Source organism: Pediculus humanus, genomic scaffold, assembly GCF_000006295.1.
Source record: "Pediculus humanus corporis 1103172107371 genomic scaffold, whole genome shotgun sequence".
NCBI classification, from domain to species: Eukaryota; Metazoa; Arthropoda; class Insecta; order Psocodea; family Pediculidae; genus Pediculus; species Pediculus humanus.
This window is the reverse complement of record NW_002986999.1, coordinates 19,293-36,168: the sequence shown is the minus strand read 5'-3', so window position 1 is coordinate 36,168 and position 16,876 is coordinate 19,293. Positions and strand designations below refer to the sequence as shown.

At 28.2% G+C, this 16,876-nt stretch overlaps 4 protein-coding genes across 4 annotated transcripts in view; 1 reads left to right on the top strand and 3 right to left on the bottom strand.

The window, feature by feature from the left end:
* Positions 1–1,828, bottom strand: part of Phum_PHUM012930 (acylamino-acid-releasing enzyme, putative) — a gene marked incomplete at both ends in the record, with an annotated part of 5,319 nt that extends 3,491 nt beyond the window's left edge. Inside the window, 8 exons of the mRNA XM_002422738.1 lie at positions 4–99; positions 191–333; positions 471–738; positions 880–1,031; positions 1,134–1,297; positions 1,373–1,605; positions 1,645–1,665; positions 1,817–1,828. Of these exons, the coding sequence (XP_002422783.1) occupies positions 4–99; positions 191–333; positions 471–738; positions 880–1,031; positions 1,134–1,297; positions 1,373–1,605; positions 1,645–1,665; positions 1,817–1,828 (1,089 nt within the window). The remainder of the gene's footprint in view (positions 1–3; positions 100–190; positions 334–470; positions 739–879; positions 1,032–1,133; positions 1,298–1,372; positions 1,606–1,644; positions 1,666–1,816) is intronic.
* A 732-nt stretch (positions 1,829–2,560) lies between these two features.
* Positions 2,561–4,900, bottom strand: Phum_PHUM012920 (WD-repeat protein, putative; the record flags this gene model as incomplete). The annotated part of the gene is made up of 2 exons (XM_002422737.1): positions 2,561–3,292; positions 3,326–4,900. The coding sequence occupies 2 exons, from the start codon at positions 4,898–4,900 to the stop codon at positions 2,561–2,563; spliced, it is 2,307 nt and encodes a 768-aa protein (XP_002422782.1).
* A 1,144-nt stretch (positions 4,901–6,044) lies between these two features.
* Phum_PHUM012910 (uncharacterized protein) lies at positions 6,045–11,076 on the top strand (the record flags this gene model as incomplete). Its single annotated transcript, XM_002422736.1, has 2 exons — positions 6,045–9,897; positions 9,989–11,076. The coding sequence occupies 2 exons, from the start codon at positions 6,045–6,047 to the stop codon at positions 11,074–11,076; spliced, it is 4,941 nt and encodes a 1,646-aa protein (XP_002422781.1).
* Positions 11,077–12,444: 1,368 nt separating this feature from the next.
* On the bottom strand, positions 12,445–15,169 carry Phum_PHUM012900 (cAMP-dependent protein kinase catalytic subunit, putative; the record flags this gene model as incomplete). The annotated part of the gene is made up of 9 exons (XM_002422735.1): positions 12,445–12,607; positions 12,683–12,868; positions 12,952–13,115; positions 13,208–13,439; positions 13,513–14,029; positions 14,114–14,216; positions 14,305–14,474; positions 14,546–14,683; positions 14,764–15,169. 9 exons carry the CDS (start codon positions 15,167–15,169, stop codon positions 12,445–12,447), a joined length of 2,079 nt encoding a protein of 692 aa, XP_002422780.1.
* Positions 15,170–16,876: the final 1,707 nt, after the last annotated feature.

The following is a 16,876-nucleotide window of genomic DNA, read 5'->3' as shown; positions in this document are numbered from 1 at the left end:
AACCATTTTTTGAAAAACATCTTTCGTTGGTAAACTTTGCAAGTATAATCCTGAGAATTTTTCATCTCCCTTTTTAATGATATCAATCATAACTTCTTTCTACAGAAAAAAATAAAATATAATATATATATGTAAATACTGAAAAAAAAAAACATTACTAACGATAAAATTTACATCATTAAAAACTAACCTCTTTGGTTACAAGATTCATTTTAATGAGCTGATGACAGCCCCCATGAGCACCTCCAACTGCTCTCTGTAACCAGAAAAGACTTTTTCCATCTAAACTTAAACGAGGAGAATGAACTGATTTTTGAGGTTCGGATAATATTTCTGAAAAAACATTTGAAAATGACTAATGATATGTCTTTGAAAATTTAAAACCATAAAAATTAATAAGAAAACTTGGTAATTAAACATCAAATAACTTATTCATTGAAAAAATAAATAAATAAATTGATAATTCTTACTGAATTCTCCCTTAGAATCTAGACAAAAAATATAACTTTCTCGATTAGTACAATAAATTAAACCTAAACGTCTAGGCTCATTTTCGAAAACAACACCATAGATATCGTTGCCATCTTTAGACCATAAAACTTGTGCTGGCGAATAATGTGATGGAATCCCATCGACAACTTCTAATGTCTCTGAAGCAATGTCACACATTCCAATAATTGATTGATGTTTTTCAATTAATTGCTCACCCCAATCTGGTTTGTATATATATTCATCACCCTAAATTAAAAAAGTTTAAAGAAATATTTTTGATATTATCAACATTAATAGTAGGACAATAATCAACAAAAAAAAATTTTTTATAAAATCTATTAAAAATCAAAATTTAAACTATGATTTTTTATTTTAAATAATATTTACCAATGAGACATCTTCTAAACTCTTTATATAATTTTTTGAACCTTCATTTTTTGACTTTTGTTTATAAAACGGTTCACTTTTCTTCGACAATTTTTCCGCTATATACAATATCTTATCTTCATTTGGTGACCATTCCAATGAACCAAATTTAACTGAAATTTTTGAAAAAATAAGAAATAAAATTTAAAGTATAAAATGTTTATAATTAATTAAAATTTAAATTGATAACTATAAGGGAAAAAAAAAATTAATACCATCACAATAAATATCACCATGAATGTCGAAAGCATTGATATCAAAGTTTTTGAACAATCCTTTTGTGTTCCATATTTCTAAAAATGTTTTTTTTTTATTTTCTTGTTTTATTTTTCTTATTATACAGTACAATTTTTCAGATGAAGAATATTTGTAAAAATCTCTTAAAATAATATGAAAAATTAATTGAAATAAAAAATAAAATAATAAAAAGTGCATTTTGAAATTTTATATTTACTCTTGAGAAATATCAACAGGAAAAGTCTCAAAGACAGAATTATTTGACTTTGCAAGTATATGTTGTCTTTGAAAATAAGTTATCTCTCCCTTTTCTAAATTCCTCTGACTCCACTTGGAGAAAATTTTAATAATATCTGAATTATCATTTTCTTTTAAAATTGTTGCTGAAACAATGGCAGGATGCAGAGCAATTGATCGATAAGTTTTCACACATGTATTTATGAAATCGACCTAAAAAATTGATACACAAAATTTTATATTATAATTAACATAAATATTAGTTAATCTGTCCTTTAATAAATTGTAAAAAAAATTTTTAAAGAGCATTTCAATATGATAACTTTTCATTGTAGTTTAAACTTATTTTAATAATTACTAAAGATTATATGAATAAGTAAGAATTCGAACAGAAAATGTCAGAATAAAAAAAGAAATAATTTACCTTGGAATTCATTATAACTTTTTAAACAAGAAGCGTCTTGAATTGAAAAAGCCAAAACTTATAAAAAAAATAACCTCTTTTGTAAATAAAAAAATTTTTCAAGGAAAATGATCTTTTACATAAAATACTTCACGAAATTATTTTTGAAAATTATACAAAATTAAATTTAAAAAAAAAATATTAAAAAAAATTGAATTTCATACATCAGGAATCGGCAAGTTAAAAAGTAAAACTTGTTCAGTCAGGTTGACTTACTTGCAATTAATATTAAAAATTATTATTAAGTATTAACGGTTTTTAAGCAGAAAATATATTCCCGCCATTTTTTGGGCCCAGCATTAAAGTCGGTAAAAAGTTTCTTAAAAATTTTAAACTTATACTTATTTGAAGTAAATTACTTTTTTTTCAATTATGTGATTTTCGTTAAAATCATTAATACTGATGCGTACTATGACTACTTAAATTCGGTAATCAAAAAAATCCAAATTAGTTTTATTTTTAACATTCACAAATAAAGTATTAATTTAGTGTGAAAACTAACGTGCAAATTTTAGAAATTCTGGGATCTATAATATGTGTTTTGAAATATTGAAAAAGATTATAATTTGTGATATTAAAAAACTAAGGTAATTGTATTGTATAATTATTTAATAAAAATAAATCAATGATTTAAAAAATTTATAAATTAAAAAAATAATTTTGTAAATAAAAATTTTTATAACCTATATCACAAATTGTATATTTTTATCCATATTCACATTTATGTCCACAACCACTAGGGCATAAATTGTTGTTTTTAAACCATTTAACAAAATGACTAAAATGACCCCCATGACCGCATCCTTGACACCAAGTATATAGACCTCTAACAGTTTGATGGCAAACGCTGCATGAAGTGGGAGAGTTGTGACATCTTTCGCATAACCAACCACTTCGTTGTAAAGGCTTGTTACACTCTCCACAACAACTGTACACTGTAGTACTTTGTTGATTTAAATGACTAATGGAAGGTAACCAACAAAATTGAATAATATCAGTTGAAACATCCCAGAGTCGATAACGAGCTAAAAGATCCAAATAAGTTAATAACCAATGCTCCTGAGTAACTAAATCCAGTCCGTTTAATTCTTTGCGTTTTTCCCCCAAGACGAAAAGAATACTAACAGCCGTTTGCACGTCTCCTAAATCAGCATGATATTTTAATGTTTCTACAATTAGTTGACTAGGATTAATCGGAGAAATATTCGGTAAAACATTAACGGAAATTTGAGCATTTGAATACTTCGATATTCTTTCTATAGTGAGATTTGAAGGATCCAAATCATTTTCCGAAGTCTTAGGATTAGAAAAATGTTCAGGCTGCGAAGAACCGTCTTGTATTTCATGACGAACTAAAAAAACTTCATTTTGAATTGACCAATCTGTCTCCTTTGGAAAAAAATTTGAAGTTTGATCCACCGTACTTAAAGGGTCCAACTCTCCATCTCCAAAAAAAAAATCTCCTTGCACCTGAAAATCATGTTGAAACTCAGTTCCAGATTTTATTCCCAAATTCATCATAATATTGTATTGCTCAGTTACATCCTCTGTTTCCGCATCTTCGTCTACACCAGAGGTCGAAATTTCATTTGCTTTTCCTAATTTTTCCTCAGGTTCAAAATTACTAGCACCACTTGGTAAAATAATTTTACTATTATTATAAGTTTTTCCGTCGGAAGAATGTAAAGACTCATCATTTCGCATTAAACTTGATGAAAGAATTCCATTATCCATAACACTTTTCCCGGGTAAGTAATACCCATATAAGGTTTTTATTATTCTCCAAATTAGAGCAATGTGATGCCGACCAAATCCATCTGCAACACTGGCGTTGTGATCGCACAATCCTGGTAATGTTTTACCTACTAAAAGGTACTGTTTAGCAGTTTCTATAAATCTATATTTAGATTCATCTCGACTTTTGCTTAAAAATTGACGAAGAACACTAGACACATGACAAAATTTATCACTATGTGATTGTTGTTTTTTTAATATAGGGGGGAACTTTTTGGCAGCAGAGATATTGTGATTAACACTTGTAGCAAACAAGACATCACCCAAACAATTAAGTGAAATTCCCTGAGGATTTGCATTACTAGCTGGTCTTATAGCATCTTTAAATGTATGCTGATATAGAGTGCAATCTCTACTTGTTGATAGAAAAATATGAGGCTGGCCTCTCCAAGCCACACCGGTCGGAACATCTTTGTGTTGGTCAAAGCAAGCAAAAGGTATATAAGGCCTACGAACATCCCAAATGTTTATATTACAATCTACAACTAAAGCACAACTTGCAATATGAAATCGCCTTTGAGGTCTCCATTTAATATGGCCGATTGATGCAATAGTGTGTATAACAAATTCCAAAGTTTGATTTTTGGTGCTTAAATCCCAAACTTTAATTGTCTTGTCTCTACTTGCAGTAGCCAGCCATTCAAGTTCAGGATGCCAATCACATGCAAAAGCTGGCCCACTGTGAGCTGTAAATTGCATGTAATATTTATCATGTCTTCTAAGGTCCCACAATTGAACATTACCATTTTCGGATACAGATGAGAACAAATGTTGCAAATGTGGACTAAATTGCACATCTCTAACACTCTCAGAATTACTGTAAAAGGTTTGAAACACTTCTCTAGTCCTTAAATCAAAGCATTTCATGGTACCATCCTGAGATCCAGATAAAAGTAAACTAGGCTCAGTGTCATGAAAACAAACTTTATTGACTGTTCTTTTATGATCATTGAAAATATGCTCTTGCTTAGATCTAGTTTGTCTACCTAAGTTCCAAAGAACAACAGCACCATTTGTTGCAGCAGTAGCCAAAATATTTGCTTCATTTAAATTCCAAGCAACATGATTGCAAGAAAAATTCAAGTTTAAATTTTTTCCAATTCTTAAATTACAGCTTTCAATAAATTCTTTTTCTTCGATATTAAATATTTTAAAAACATTTCTACCTGCTATCACAACTTGAGTGTTTTCTTTATTAAGTGCCAAGGCATTCGCAGGCCCTTCTTGAGTTATGTGCATTGTATTAGCCATTATGGTCTTATTTACTTAAAAATATTAATTAGCAAGTTAAGCGAATTTTTTTTACATTAAATTTTTAAAACTTTATTTCATTATGATACCTTAAAGTTCCATTAGAACTTTCCATAATGTGTGATACACTCATACAAAGTGTTGGATCATTTTAAAATTCTAGTTTTTTTTTAAATAAAACTGTTGACAATGTAGAGTCAAACAATATCAGACGAAAAACTTTTTTTTGGGCCCCCTTACTAATAAAACGCGGAACATAATATTTCGGTTGCCATTTTGTTGAAGAAATGATAGCATCCTTAAGATTAAAAAGTTGCGTATACTACGCTCTTAAGAGGATAATTCATTATGAATATGTAAACCAGTTTTCTCATAAATAGTTTATTTTTAAATTTTTGCTTTACTTGCGGTAATTAATTGGTTTTTAATTTGCTAGTTGACCAATTGTTGTTGTTTCTCATATTAGCTGTGTAATGGCTTGGACTTGAATTTGCGCTTTTAAGTCAAATAAGGTTAAAGAATGCTCAGGTAATTATATATTTTAAAATCTTTTATTATCTTAGATTTAAGTAATTTTTTCTGTCCCATTTTTATGATTAAACATTATCATACACGCTTATTAATGTTACATTGTAGAGTAAAATGTGAATTCCTGAAATGCAAGTTAGTATTCAAAATGGCGTTGTACACCTTGTTAAAGTTTACAATTCACAGCATTCCTTAAAATCGTATTTTTCTTTTTGTATCTGTTCATTAAATTCTATTTTACGTACTTTAAAAAATTCCTGTTTTATGACGCTCTTAAAATGCTCTCCGCTTAAACTTTTAGGTTAGCAAACTTAACCAACCTGCACATAAAAATGTAATCTAAATTGTTAAAATTAATGTAGTTGATTAGTTATAACTTTATTAATTAGTTTAACCAAATGTCTATTCTTAAGAATCAAGTTAAGGTAACCATTAATAGTAAAAATGTTAAGTTACTTATTTATTTCTTCCAATTTTTAGTTGTTACAAAACAGTAATGTTTTATTGTCTTTCACTAATTATTTTATTTGTTTTAGATGAATGATAGTAAGCAAGGACAAATGTTGTGCAAAAAATTTTTTATATTAAAGCAATAATTACATACAAATTATTTCAAATGGATACTGAAAAAATGAGTTTAAATCATGATGTTCAAAACTCTCCTAAAAATGAAAGTTACATGAATGGAAGTATTGATGATTTTACAGACTGTATTGACTTTACAAAACAATATCAAAAGTCATGTGGATGTGAAGAAGAAAATTTTGAAGATATTAGTGATTTAAATACATCTACCAGTGAAAATAAAGATATTATAAACAGTGATTGTAGTTTAGAAACTGAGGAAAAAAACTCAAATCAATTACCTAGACCTAGTGATGAAAATAATTTATCTCATTCTAAAGATAGTGATCAGTCATTTGTTAACAGTAAAGAAGATACCAGTAATGATGGTGAAAATGAGCATCACCCAATGGAACCAGATGTTTCTATTATGGTTGGAGAGTCAAACTTGGAAAAAACTATTAATCATGTTGCAAAAGGCATTAATAATGGAAAATTAAACGTAAAATCTGCGAATAATGCAAATAATGAGAACAATAAAAAAAAAATTCTGAAACCGAAATTGGTGAAAAAGAATCATATTAAGTTACCAGGAAATAAAAATATTAAAAAAAAAGTGTCTTCTTTATTTAAATTTAAAAATGGTAAACATGTGAAGAAAAAAATTGAGTCTTTTCAGTATCAAGGTATTCATTCTAATATTAAGTTTAAGTGCTATAAATGTTCATATTCAGACTTTTCTACAATATCTGAATTACAATCTCACCAAAGAAAATGTTTATCAGGAACTTCTGATTATCAGTCTTCAAATGAATTTTCACCCTCAGTTAATAATTCTTCATCGTCTAACTTTCGAATTACTCGAAAAGTTTATTTGTGTTCAGCTTGTGGTAGTTACTATGAAAATTGGAATCTTTTTTTGCACATGAAGGAAATGCATAAACGCCATATATGTTTATATTGTCTCGGAATGTTTTCACAACCTGATAAATTAGCACAACATCTTCAAGCAAAGCATAATGTCATTGAGCAAAATCTTTCATCTACTGAAGATTTTTCAAAAATATTTCGTGGAACATGTTATTTAATTTGTATTTCTTGTGAAGCCATGTTTTCTGAGCAAGAAGATTTTTACGACCATTCCTGTGTTTCACCGCAATCGGATGATTCTGTAACTTGTTCTCTTTGTGGATTACAAGGAGCTCATTTTCCCACTTGTCGTCGAGCGTTTTCTGATCGATATTTAGAACCTAATTTTCAAAAATCTCATCCTGCTCTTGGGAAAAAAATGAATGTAAAAAAGAAAAAAATTAAAAATAACAAAAAAAATAAGGAAACTTTTCAAATAATTAATAACGAAAACAGCAGTGGAGAAATGTCTGTTATAGTTAGAAAACAAAATTCTATTGAAAATTTTGAGTCTGCCAACGAGTCAAATGTAAAAGAAAATACAAGTGCGCACAAAGATTCAACAGATAAATTTGTGATCTCTCCCCTTAGGAATTCAACTGAGGATTTAGTTTCAACAAAACAATATAACGAAAAACTATTACAACTTTATAGGCCATCGAAAACAGCAGAAAAAGTTATATCGTCTATTCAGTCAATCGAGGATTCCATTAATAGAGTAGTCGAATGCTCTAGAATAGAAGACGAAAACCAAAAAGAAAAAGAAGAAGATGAAGACGAATTTGATGAAAATGAAGAATTAAGTTGTGAAGGTCAGGGGGATGAATCTGTAAGCCGCGATAGGGAAGATTATTCATCTTCGAATAATCAGTTCAATGAAAAATTTGATAATCAAAATGAATTAAAAACTGAAAATAAATTGGAAATTAGTAAATATTCAGAAGTGGAGGACAAACAGGAACAACCACAAAATTCCCTAAAAGAAATCGCAAATAATGCCAAAAACCAATATAAGAATGATGAAAATCAAATTGTGTCGGATTGTGAAAGCACTGACAGTGAAAAATTAACCATTGCATTCGATCAGCCAACGGAACAAATTACGGATAAAATAGATCCTCCTGAGAACACAGATTCACTAAATTCCAAAACAGATGATATAATACCCACCGCATCAAAGGATACCTCATATATTTATGTAACTCTCAAAGAAGAAGATATTGAAACTAAGTCTCTCATAAAGGAATTTGTCAAAGTGTCATGTTGGAATTGCGTCTATTGTTCTCATGCCAAAAGAATTGCTCTTAACGGAAAGCAGTTAGCACTTCACATATTAGCAGAGCATAGATTTGTCACCATTGCTGAAGACTCGAGCGAAAAAGAAAAAGAAAATAATGCTTTGAACATAATACAAAGGCTTAAAGATGATTTGTGTAATTTAGACAAGTGTTATTTCAACACCGACACTTTTGATAGCGAAAACAAAGAATTTTGGAAGGCAAATGACAGAATATACGAGTGTTTTCATTGTCTTTTTGCAACTTACGTTCACAAAGAATTGTGCAGCCATAACAGAAAAATGCATCAGAAGGCAGTTTTTTTATGTATCATGTGTAAATCAAATTTTTATACGTATAGCGAATTACTTTGTCACCTTTGTCCAGGAATTTACATTTCTGGACAAGTTATAAATCCCGACATAACTTATCGTTGCTTTTTATGTAACGTCGACCCTCTGCCTTCATCATTTCGATTAATGGTTCACCTCAGGAGAAAACACAATTCTTGTGATATTTGTTTTGATCAAAGTTCAAATCAGTTTCAATTGTCGACTCATGTTTGGAAGCACAAACTTTCGCATATGTGTTACAGATGTGGAATCGCTTACAGAAATAAACCGGATATCACAAAACATTTGTTTTGGAAGCATGGAACTGAAAGTGTTTTATGTAAAAAATGCCTTCAGAAGAAATGGCCTCACGTTTATCACTTTTGCGTGCCTCCAAACACTTTTATTTGCGATGAATGCTCGGTTAATTTACGGAGTGCTGTGGCATTAAAGGTTCACAAAAGATTACATTCTGGAGATTACCCTTACTCATGCACAAAATGTGGAGAAAAATTTATATCAAAAAAATTATTAAATAAACATTTGAATAAACATATGGAGGAAGAAAACCGTCCTGCTGAGCCAGAACAAACGGAAACTGAAGCGGATAAATGCAGTAACAGTAGTCAAGTGGAAGATGCTAAAATTGTTGATCAGGAAGTTAATAATTCAGAAGAAACAGACAAAAAACCAGCTAAAGAGAGAAAGCCAAAGAAAAGAAAAGTCTTAAACGATGTTTTTGACTTACCGCCTGTAAATTTATCCGAAAGCGACGATTCCGATCAGGAAAATGTTGACGTAAAACCAAAACTTGTAAAACCCGAAAGTCCTCCTACCGAAGAACTGCCCGCAACGAACGGATTTTTGAACGGGGATATTCAGAAAGAAGAAACTAGCCCGACGCAGATTGTCGATGGAGTTTGGAATAATTTCCAAAATTATTTAGTCGCTAAAGATATGCCTAAAACGTTTAGGCCTGCATCGCCTTTTAAAAATATGACTTTGAGTCGTATCAAAGAAATCATGTTATCCGACCACGACTACCATATCATTCCCAATACAGCATCTCAGGATGTAAATACTTCGAAAACAGAAGCAGATAAAACTTCTGATAATAGCAAAAAAGTAGGATTAGATCACGACTATTGCAATAATGTTCCAAAATCTAAAACCTCGAGTAAATCAAAACAAAAAAACAAACATCGAGAAGACTTATCAAAATCATCGTCAAGCGATTCTTCTAGTGATAGTGATTCTAGCTGTAGTTGTGGGAGTAATTGTTCTTGCAGTAGCGGATCTTCCAGTTCTACATCTTCAAACGATTCAGATTCAGATTCTCGTGAAAAAAGAAAAAAGAACACAAAAGATAATAAAGTACCTATCGAAGGTAAGAGTTTTTTTTAACAGTTCATTTATCGATATTTTTCCAGTTTTACAGTGATTTTAACAAAAAAAAAAAATTTTATTTTTTTTTCTAGTCGAACCAGAACTTCCTGCTGAAGTTGATATTTCTGTTCACGATGCTCCTCTTGAAAATTTGATCAAAGAATCCGATTTGGAAACTGAGGAATCAGAAACGGATGAGGATTTCTACGATTACAATCCGGCAAGAGAAGCAAACAGAATATTGGCAGAAAAACGAACTCAGCTTTTGGCAAATTTAAATGGATCCGATGCCGCTACATCATCTCCATCGATAACTACGGAAAAACAAGCGGGCTCGAAGAAAAAGGCGAAATTCAAAAAAAAGCGATCTCAACCTCGACCGAGTACTGCTGCCAAAGGCAACCGCAAAAAAGTCGGAACAATAGCGGCAAACAAAAGTCGCACTCCTCAATTTATAACTGAAACGAACGGAGGAGGAGACTCAAGTGTTAATATTAATTACGACTCGCTTTCCAATCAAATATCTAGCCGAGTGAAAACCGAAGACACGGTTCACAGTTCGAGTGAAGGCGATTCAAAGAGACCTAAACGGAAAAGAGTTCCACTTAAATTTTACGGTTTTTCTAGTGACGATGAAAATGAACAAACTCCAACTTCTAGAAAGCGCGAAAAAGGTGAACATAATGTCACGACTCCGGCTTTATCCGTTGGAGTAGTGCCACCCGTGGACGGTTCCAACGAGAGCACTCCCATTCAGTGGAATTCTCATTCGAAAAGTTCTTTAACGTGGAGAGTCGATAAATGTGAGACGAGCACGCCAAAAGTTAATCCTATTAAAATAAGAACATCTCAAACGAATAGACAAACTCCGGTGGTCGAAAAGGTCTCAGAAAGTGAGCCTTTTCAAATAAAAAGGTTGGAAAAACAATTTCAAGTGAATGGAAATCCCGCGGCTCAAAAAGGTGAGAAACTTTATTGCTTTTGCCAGTGTCCTTACGACGAAGTTTCCGAAATGATCGCATGCGATGCCGAGGATTGCGTTATCGAATGGTTTCATTTCGAATGCGTCGGGATAATGGTGCCCCCCAAGGGGAGTTGGTACTGTCCCGATTGCAGGAAAAAGCTGGCAGCAGAAAATGAATTTTTATCGCCTCCGGCTAACGAGCAAAATGTGAATTAAATATCAAATTTTGTAAATAAATAAATTAGTTATTTTTAATTGTGTAAAGCCGTGACTCTTGGTCATTAGTTTAAGAAAATTTAATTGTAAATTAAAATAAAAAATTTTATTTTTTTTTTTTTTATTTTATTTTTATTTTGTTTTCTGTTGAACATGCGAAAGCTTGCTTCTTTCTATTTGTAATTTTAGCTTATATTAAATGTTTTGATGATAATGTCAGCTGAAGATAAATAAAAGAAGCAACATTAATTTTTTTGTTTAAAAAAAAAAAAAAAAAAAAAAAAACCTTTTCTAACCTTAAATCACTTAAAATTTTCCTTTTTGGAAATTTTTTTTTTCTTTTTTTTTTTTTTTTTTTTTTTAATGTTGTTTCTTGGAAACTTGGAAAAAAATTAAAAAAAAAAGAAAATTGTTGTTTTTTTTTTTTGTACAAAAATAAAAACAAAATTTGATTTTAAAAAAATTTTAATAAAAAAAAAAAAAAACCTTTTTTTTTTTTTTAAAATATTTTGCTCAAAAATATTTTTTTTTTTTTTTTTTTTTTTCAAATCCATTTAATTGTATAAAGAAGAAGAATAAGAATGTAAAAAAAAAAAAATTGAAAAAAATTAATTCCAATTAATAAAAAAAAAAAAAAAAAATTCATTCACAAATCATTAATTAATAATTTTATTTATTTTTCAAATGTTGTTGTAAAAAAAATACCTTGTTATCACAGTATTAAATAATGATAAATAATATTTATGAAAATTAATAACTGCCATAGGTAAAACACGTTCTAATAATTAATTTCATTGTATTACAAACAAAAATACAAATTGAAAGTTTTTTTGATTTTATTTTTTCGTTCTCCTATTTAAATAAAAAAAAAATTTTTAATTAAGTGCCAAAAATTTTCTTTATTCGAAACTCTTATAATTTTTTTTTTTTTTTTTTTTAATTATTTCCAAATTTATGTTTAATTATAATAATCGTCAAAAACTTTTTTCCTTATTTTTTTTTTTTTTTTTCACATTTAATTAAATCAAAAACATTTTATTTAATGTAAACATTTATTTATTGATAACTAAAAACAATATTTATTTACACTTAAACATTATTATTTACTTATTAATAACGAGAACAATTTAATAATGTAATGAAATTTCTAAATTTAATTACAATTCGTTAAGTTCATCGATATTTAATAATAATAATAATGTATCTTAACAACTAAATTAACAAATATTTAACTGAATTGCATCCGTTTCCGGTTACCATAACCGTACTGTAAATTCTCGTGATTTCTTTAATAACGTTAAATTATAAAAATATAAAAAAATATTTTCTTAACTTTAATTTTAAGGTTACACAAAACCTTTTGTTTTATTAAAATTCAGAATCCCAGTCTCCGAATTCATCAGGTGGAATTTCTTTATCTTTAGGATATTTATCAAAATATGAAAGATCTGTTGTTCCTTTTAACTTGGGTACGTGAGGAGAGACGAGTAATGTTTTTTCTAACGCTTCCCAATTAAAATTTTGAAACCACCTAAAACCATAAAAAAAATAAATAAATAAATAACTCGACGCCAGGTGATATTAAATTGATAATCCTGTTTCACACCTGTGTTTTTTAATGTCTGTCACTCCTTCCCTTTGAAACCCTAACCTTTCCGCAGGAGCCCTTTTACATAATTTTTTTATTAAAATTTGTGCCGTTTTGCTTATCAGTCTGGGAAATAAAACGCTATCGATTCCTTTTAATATTAATGTATACGTTTGAGAATGATTGTGTCCTCTAAATGGTGGCCTGAAATTTCAATCATCAAACATCAATCAAAAAACAACATTTACAAAATGGCACGTGATTGTTTATTAAATAACGCTGCTTACTTTCCAACGAGAAGTTCATGAATGAAAATTCCTAACGTCCAGTAATCTACCGCTCTATTATGTCCTTCATTAAGAATAATTTCTGGAGCTACGTATTCTGGAGTACCCGCAAAAGTCCAAGTTTTTTCAGTTGGTTTTAATTTTTTTGAAAATCCAAAATCGGCCTGAAAAATGGTATGGAAAATTTGAAATAATCGCCAATACGAATCGTGTAATTAAAAAAAAAATAATAATAATAATGAAAAGTTTAAGGTACCAATTTAGCATATCCTTTGGCGTCGAAAATTACATTTTCAGGTTTCAAATCTCTGTAAGCGATTCCCCTGGCATGAAGATATTCAAAAGCTTCAACCATGCAACCCGTTATAAATCTGGCTAACGATTCGTCAAAAAATTTTTTTTTTTGTAATAAACTCCATACGTCTCCCCCCTGGCAGAACTCCATTAAAAAATATACATATTTACTCGATTTATATGTATTGTACAATCTGGAAAAAGCAAAATGAAAAATACCTTTTAATAATAGGTTTTCCGTAACATTTTTAATTTTTTTTAACATACCTGACAATAAACGGACTTCTACACATCATCATATTTTCTTTTTCGTTATGCATGTGCTGTTCCTGGCCCAAAGCAACAACGTCAATTTTTTTAACACATTTTAATGCAAAAACTATATTTTTATCATTTTTACATTTGACAAATTCCACCCTACCAAATGCACCAACTCCTATGGTACCAATTATTTCTAAATCATCCAATAATAAATGACTAAACTCTGTAAGACAATTTAAATGTTTCAAGTACAAAACAAAAAAGATTTTCTTTAAGATTTTATTAATAATAATAATACCAGATGCGTCATTTTTTTCTAGGCTAAATTTTTTATCGAAATTAGCATCTCTCACTTCTTGAAGTCCTCCCAAATATTCGATAAAATGAATTCTATCCAATGTCAGACATTCGACTCCTGGTTCTTGTGCGATGACGGTTGCTGCCCTTTTTTCATCTTTCAATAAAGCTTTTTCACCGAAAAAATCTCCAGTTTTTAAAATCGGACCTTGTTTTACGGTTCCGTCTAAAAAAAGGTTTGAAAAAAAATTTTTTTTTATTTCTTTCATATAGCTTTTGTTTAGTTTTTATAAAACTTTGATTTTTATACCTGGTTGAGTAATGGTAACGGATACAGTTCCTCCTGTTATTATATAAAATAAACTTCCTTCGTCTCCTTGTTTTAAAATAACACTTCCGGCAGCGTATGTGCGCTAAAACATTTTTTTTTTTTTTATTATTATTATTTAATCTTACAAAAAATGACAATTTAAAAATAAAATTTTAAATATAAAAATTTACCAATTTAAGCAAATCGGTCATTTTAACTAAAACTTCGGTATTTAAAGAACTTAATAGAGGAACACTTCTTAAAAATTTAACTCTATTTTCCGTCATTTGCATTCCAGATTTTTTCATAATTTGAAGAAAAATTTTACGATCCAAAACCCAAAAATCACAATCGGTATTTGCTAAAAATTTTAATAAATTATTAAAATAAAAATTTCGAAACGTTCAAATTTATTTAAAAATAAATACAAACCCAAAATGGTTGCATTTCTTTTTGAATTATATAACAAAGCTAATTCTCCAAAAACCTTTTTAGGTCCCAAAGTATTAACTTTTACATCTCCCTTAAATACATCAATGGAACCTTTTGCAACGACATACATATGAAAACCTGAAAAATCATTTACAAACATTATTATTATTATTTTTTTTAGAAAAAAAAAAAAAGGAATTCTGTTGTAAAAGACTCACCAACTTCTCCTTCTCTTATGATATATTCATTTGCAGGTACACTTTTTATGTACATGGCATCGACAACAGCTTTTATAATATTTGGACTCGCAAATAATCCATCTTTTAAAAATTCATTACCTCTTATTGAATCTTTAATAAATTCAATAGTTTTTAAATCTTTTTCATATTTAGGAAGTTTTATGTCGCTTGCTTTTTCCAATTTTTTCGTTACGCTGCTATTACCGGAAACTCCTTCTTTTTTTTTATTAATCGTATTTTTTATCAATGGTTTTCCTGGTGTTCTTTTAGGTTTTCCAACATCCATTTTTTTAACGGCGCAACATTTAAGAAAAATAATATTTTGATTTTCATCTTTTTTTTCCTCCATTTTTAAAATATTTGATGATTCGAATACGTTTGTCATTTCTTCTTGATTGTCGTCGTATCTCTCAAACACCTTAAATAAAGTTTTTTTTTTTTTTGTTTTAAATCTATTTAAAATATAATACGTGAGAGGAAATAGTTTATTAAAATAAATTATTCAAATTAAAATAAAATAAAAAATAAAAATTAGATAATCGATTTGATATTTGGATTATTGCTAATACTATGGATTAAGATTAATAATCACACTTTGATGAAATTATTAAAAAAAAAAAAATTATTTAAACTATTTAATAGATAGATATTATTAAAGTTTAAATATAAATGGTTAAAAATAATACTTACGTATTTCATAATCAAAAAAAAAAAAAAAATTTGTAAGTGAATCATAACAAAAACGCATTAAAAAAATAAGGAAACGATTTTTATTATTATTCAACTGAGCCTAAATAAAATTACGTTCTTTCTTTATTAAAAATATGGAACATGATAAACAAATAAAATTTTTTTTTTGCATTGTATCAAAAATATTAAGAAGGAGAAGCAGCCATTTTGCATTTCTTTTTTTTTTTTTTAGAATAAGCTAAAAAAAATTTAAATTCAACTATTGATTCGTGGATGAAATTAACAAGTAAAAAAATCGTTTAAAAAAAAAAAAAAAAACAAAAACAAACCCGAAATTTTTTTAAATTATGGGGGAAAATCTACGTGTGAAAAAAAAAAATTTTCCTGACATGTAAACAAAAAAAAAAAAAAAAAAGTAAAGCTCTTGATGCAGTTTTAAAAAATTTTGAATAATTATTTTATAGAAAAAAATTTATAAAAAATTACTTATAAATTCATACTAATAGACGATTGCAGTTTTTGTAACGATTACTTGTAAGCAAAAATTTACAATAAGTAAATTATTTGTAAAAATTAATTAAAAAGGCTTTGAAAAAATAAAAAATAATAATATTAAAATATATATATTACCTTATACGAAGCACGAGCCTCAAGTTGTTGAGTCCCTGAATTTTCTTTATTTAATGATTGTAAAGAACGGCTAAGTTTAAATTTACCAGTTTTAACGATAAATGGTGGAGAACAACAAAATTTCATCTTTGTTAATTTTCTATAAATTCCTGAAATGTAATATTCAAGTTCCATTTTAAGCACAAAAAAAAAAATTTAATTTTTTTTCCAAACGTTTTTACTAATCAAAATTGACATGATTAATATATTATTTCATAAATAAGAACAAAACCACGACAACCTTTAAATATTGCAAATATGGCAAAAATAAAAATAAAAAAAATGCCAAAAAGCATTTTGATGTTAAAATAATAAAAATTGATTTAAAAAAAAATATTTTTTTTTTATTGTAAACTCAAACGTTTTAATTTTGATTTAATTATTTTTTTATTTTATTTTATCCATCACGTTTAATAAATGAATAACAATAAATTAAAATTTTTTAAAAGTAAATAACAGTTTTAATTATGGCAGACATTTTACAAAAAAAAAATTATTACAGGCAAAAATGATAACCTGCGGGATATACAATAAGACCAAATAGTAATAATTATAATAATTATAATAATTTAAAAAATTTTTAAATGTAAAATAATAATAAACATCAACTAAAAAAAAAATCAATTAAATTTTGCTAACAGATAGTGAGATCAAATTTAATCTATTTATATGTTTTATCTATTTGTCAACACACATTTATTAAATTCTCTTTGAACGTTTTTTTTTTTTTATT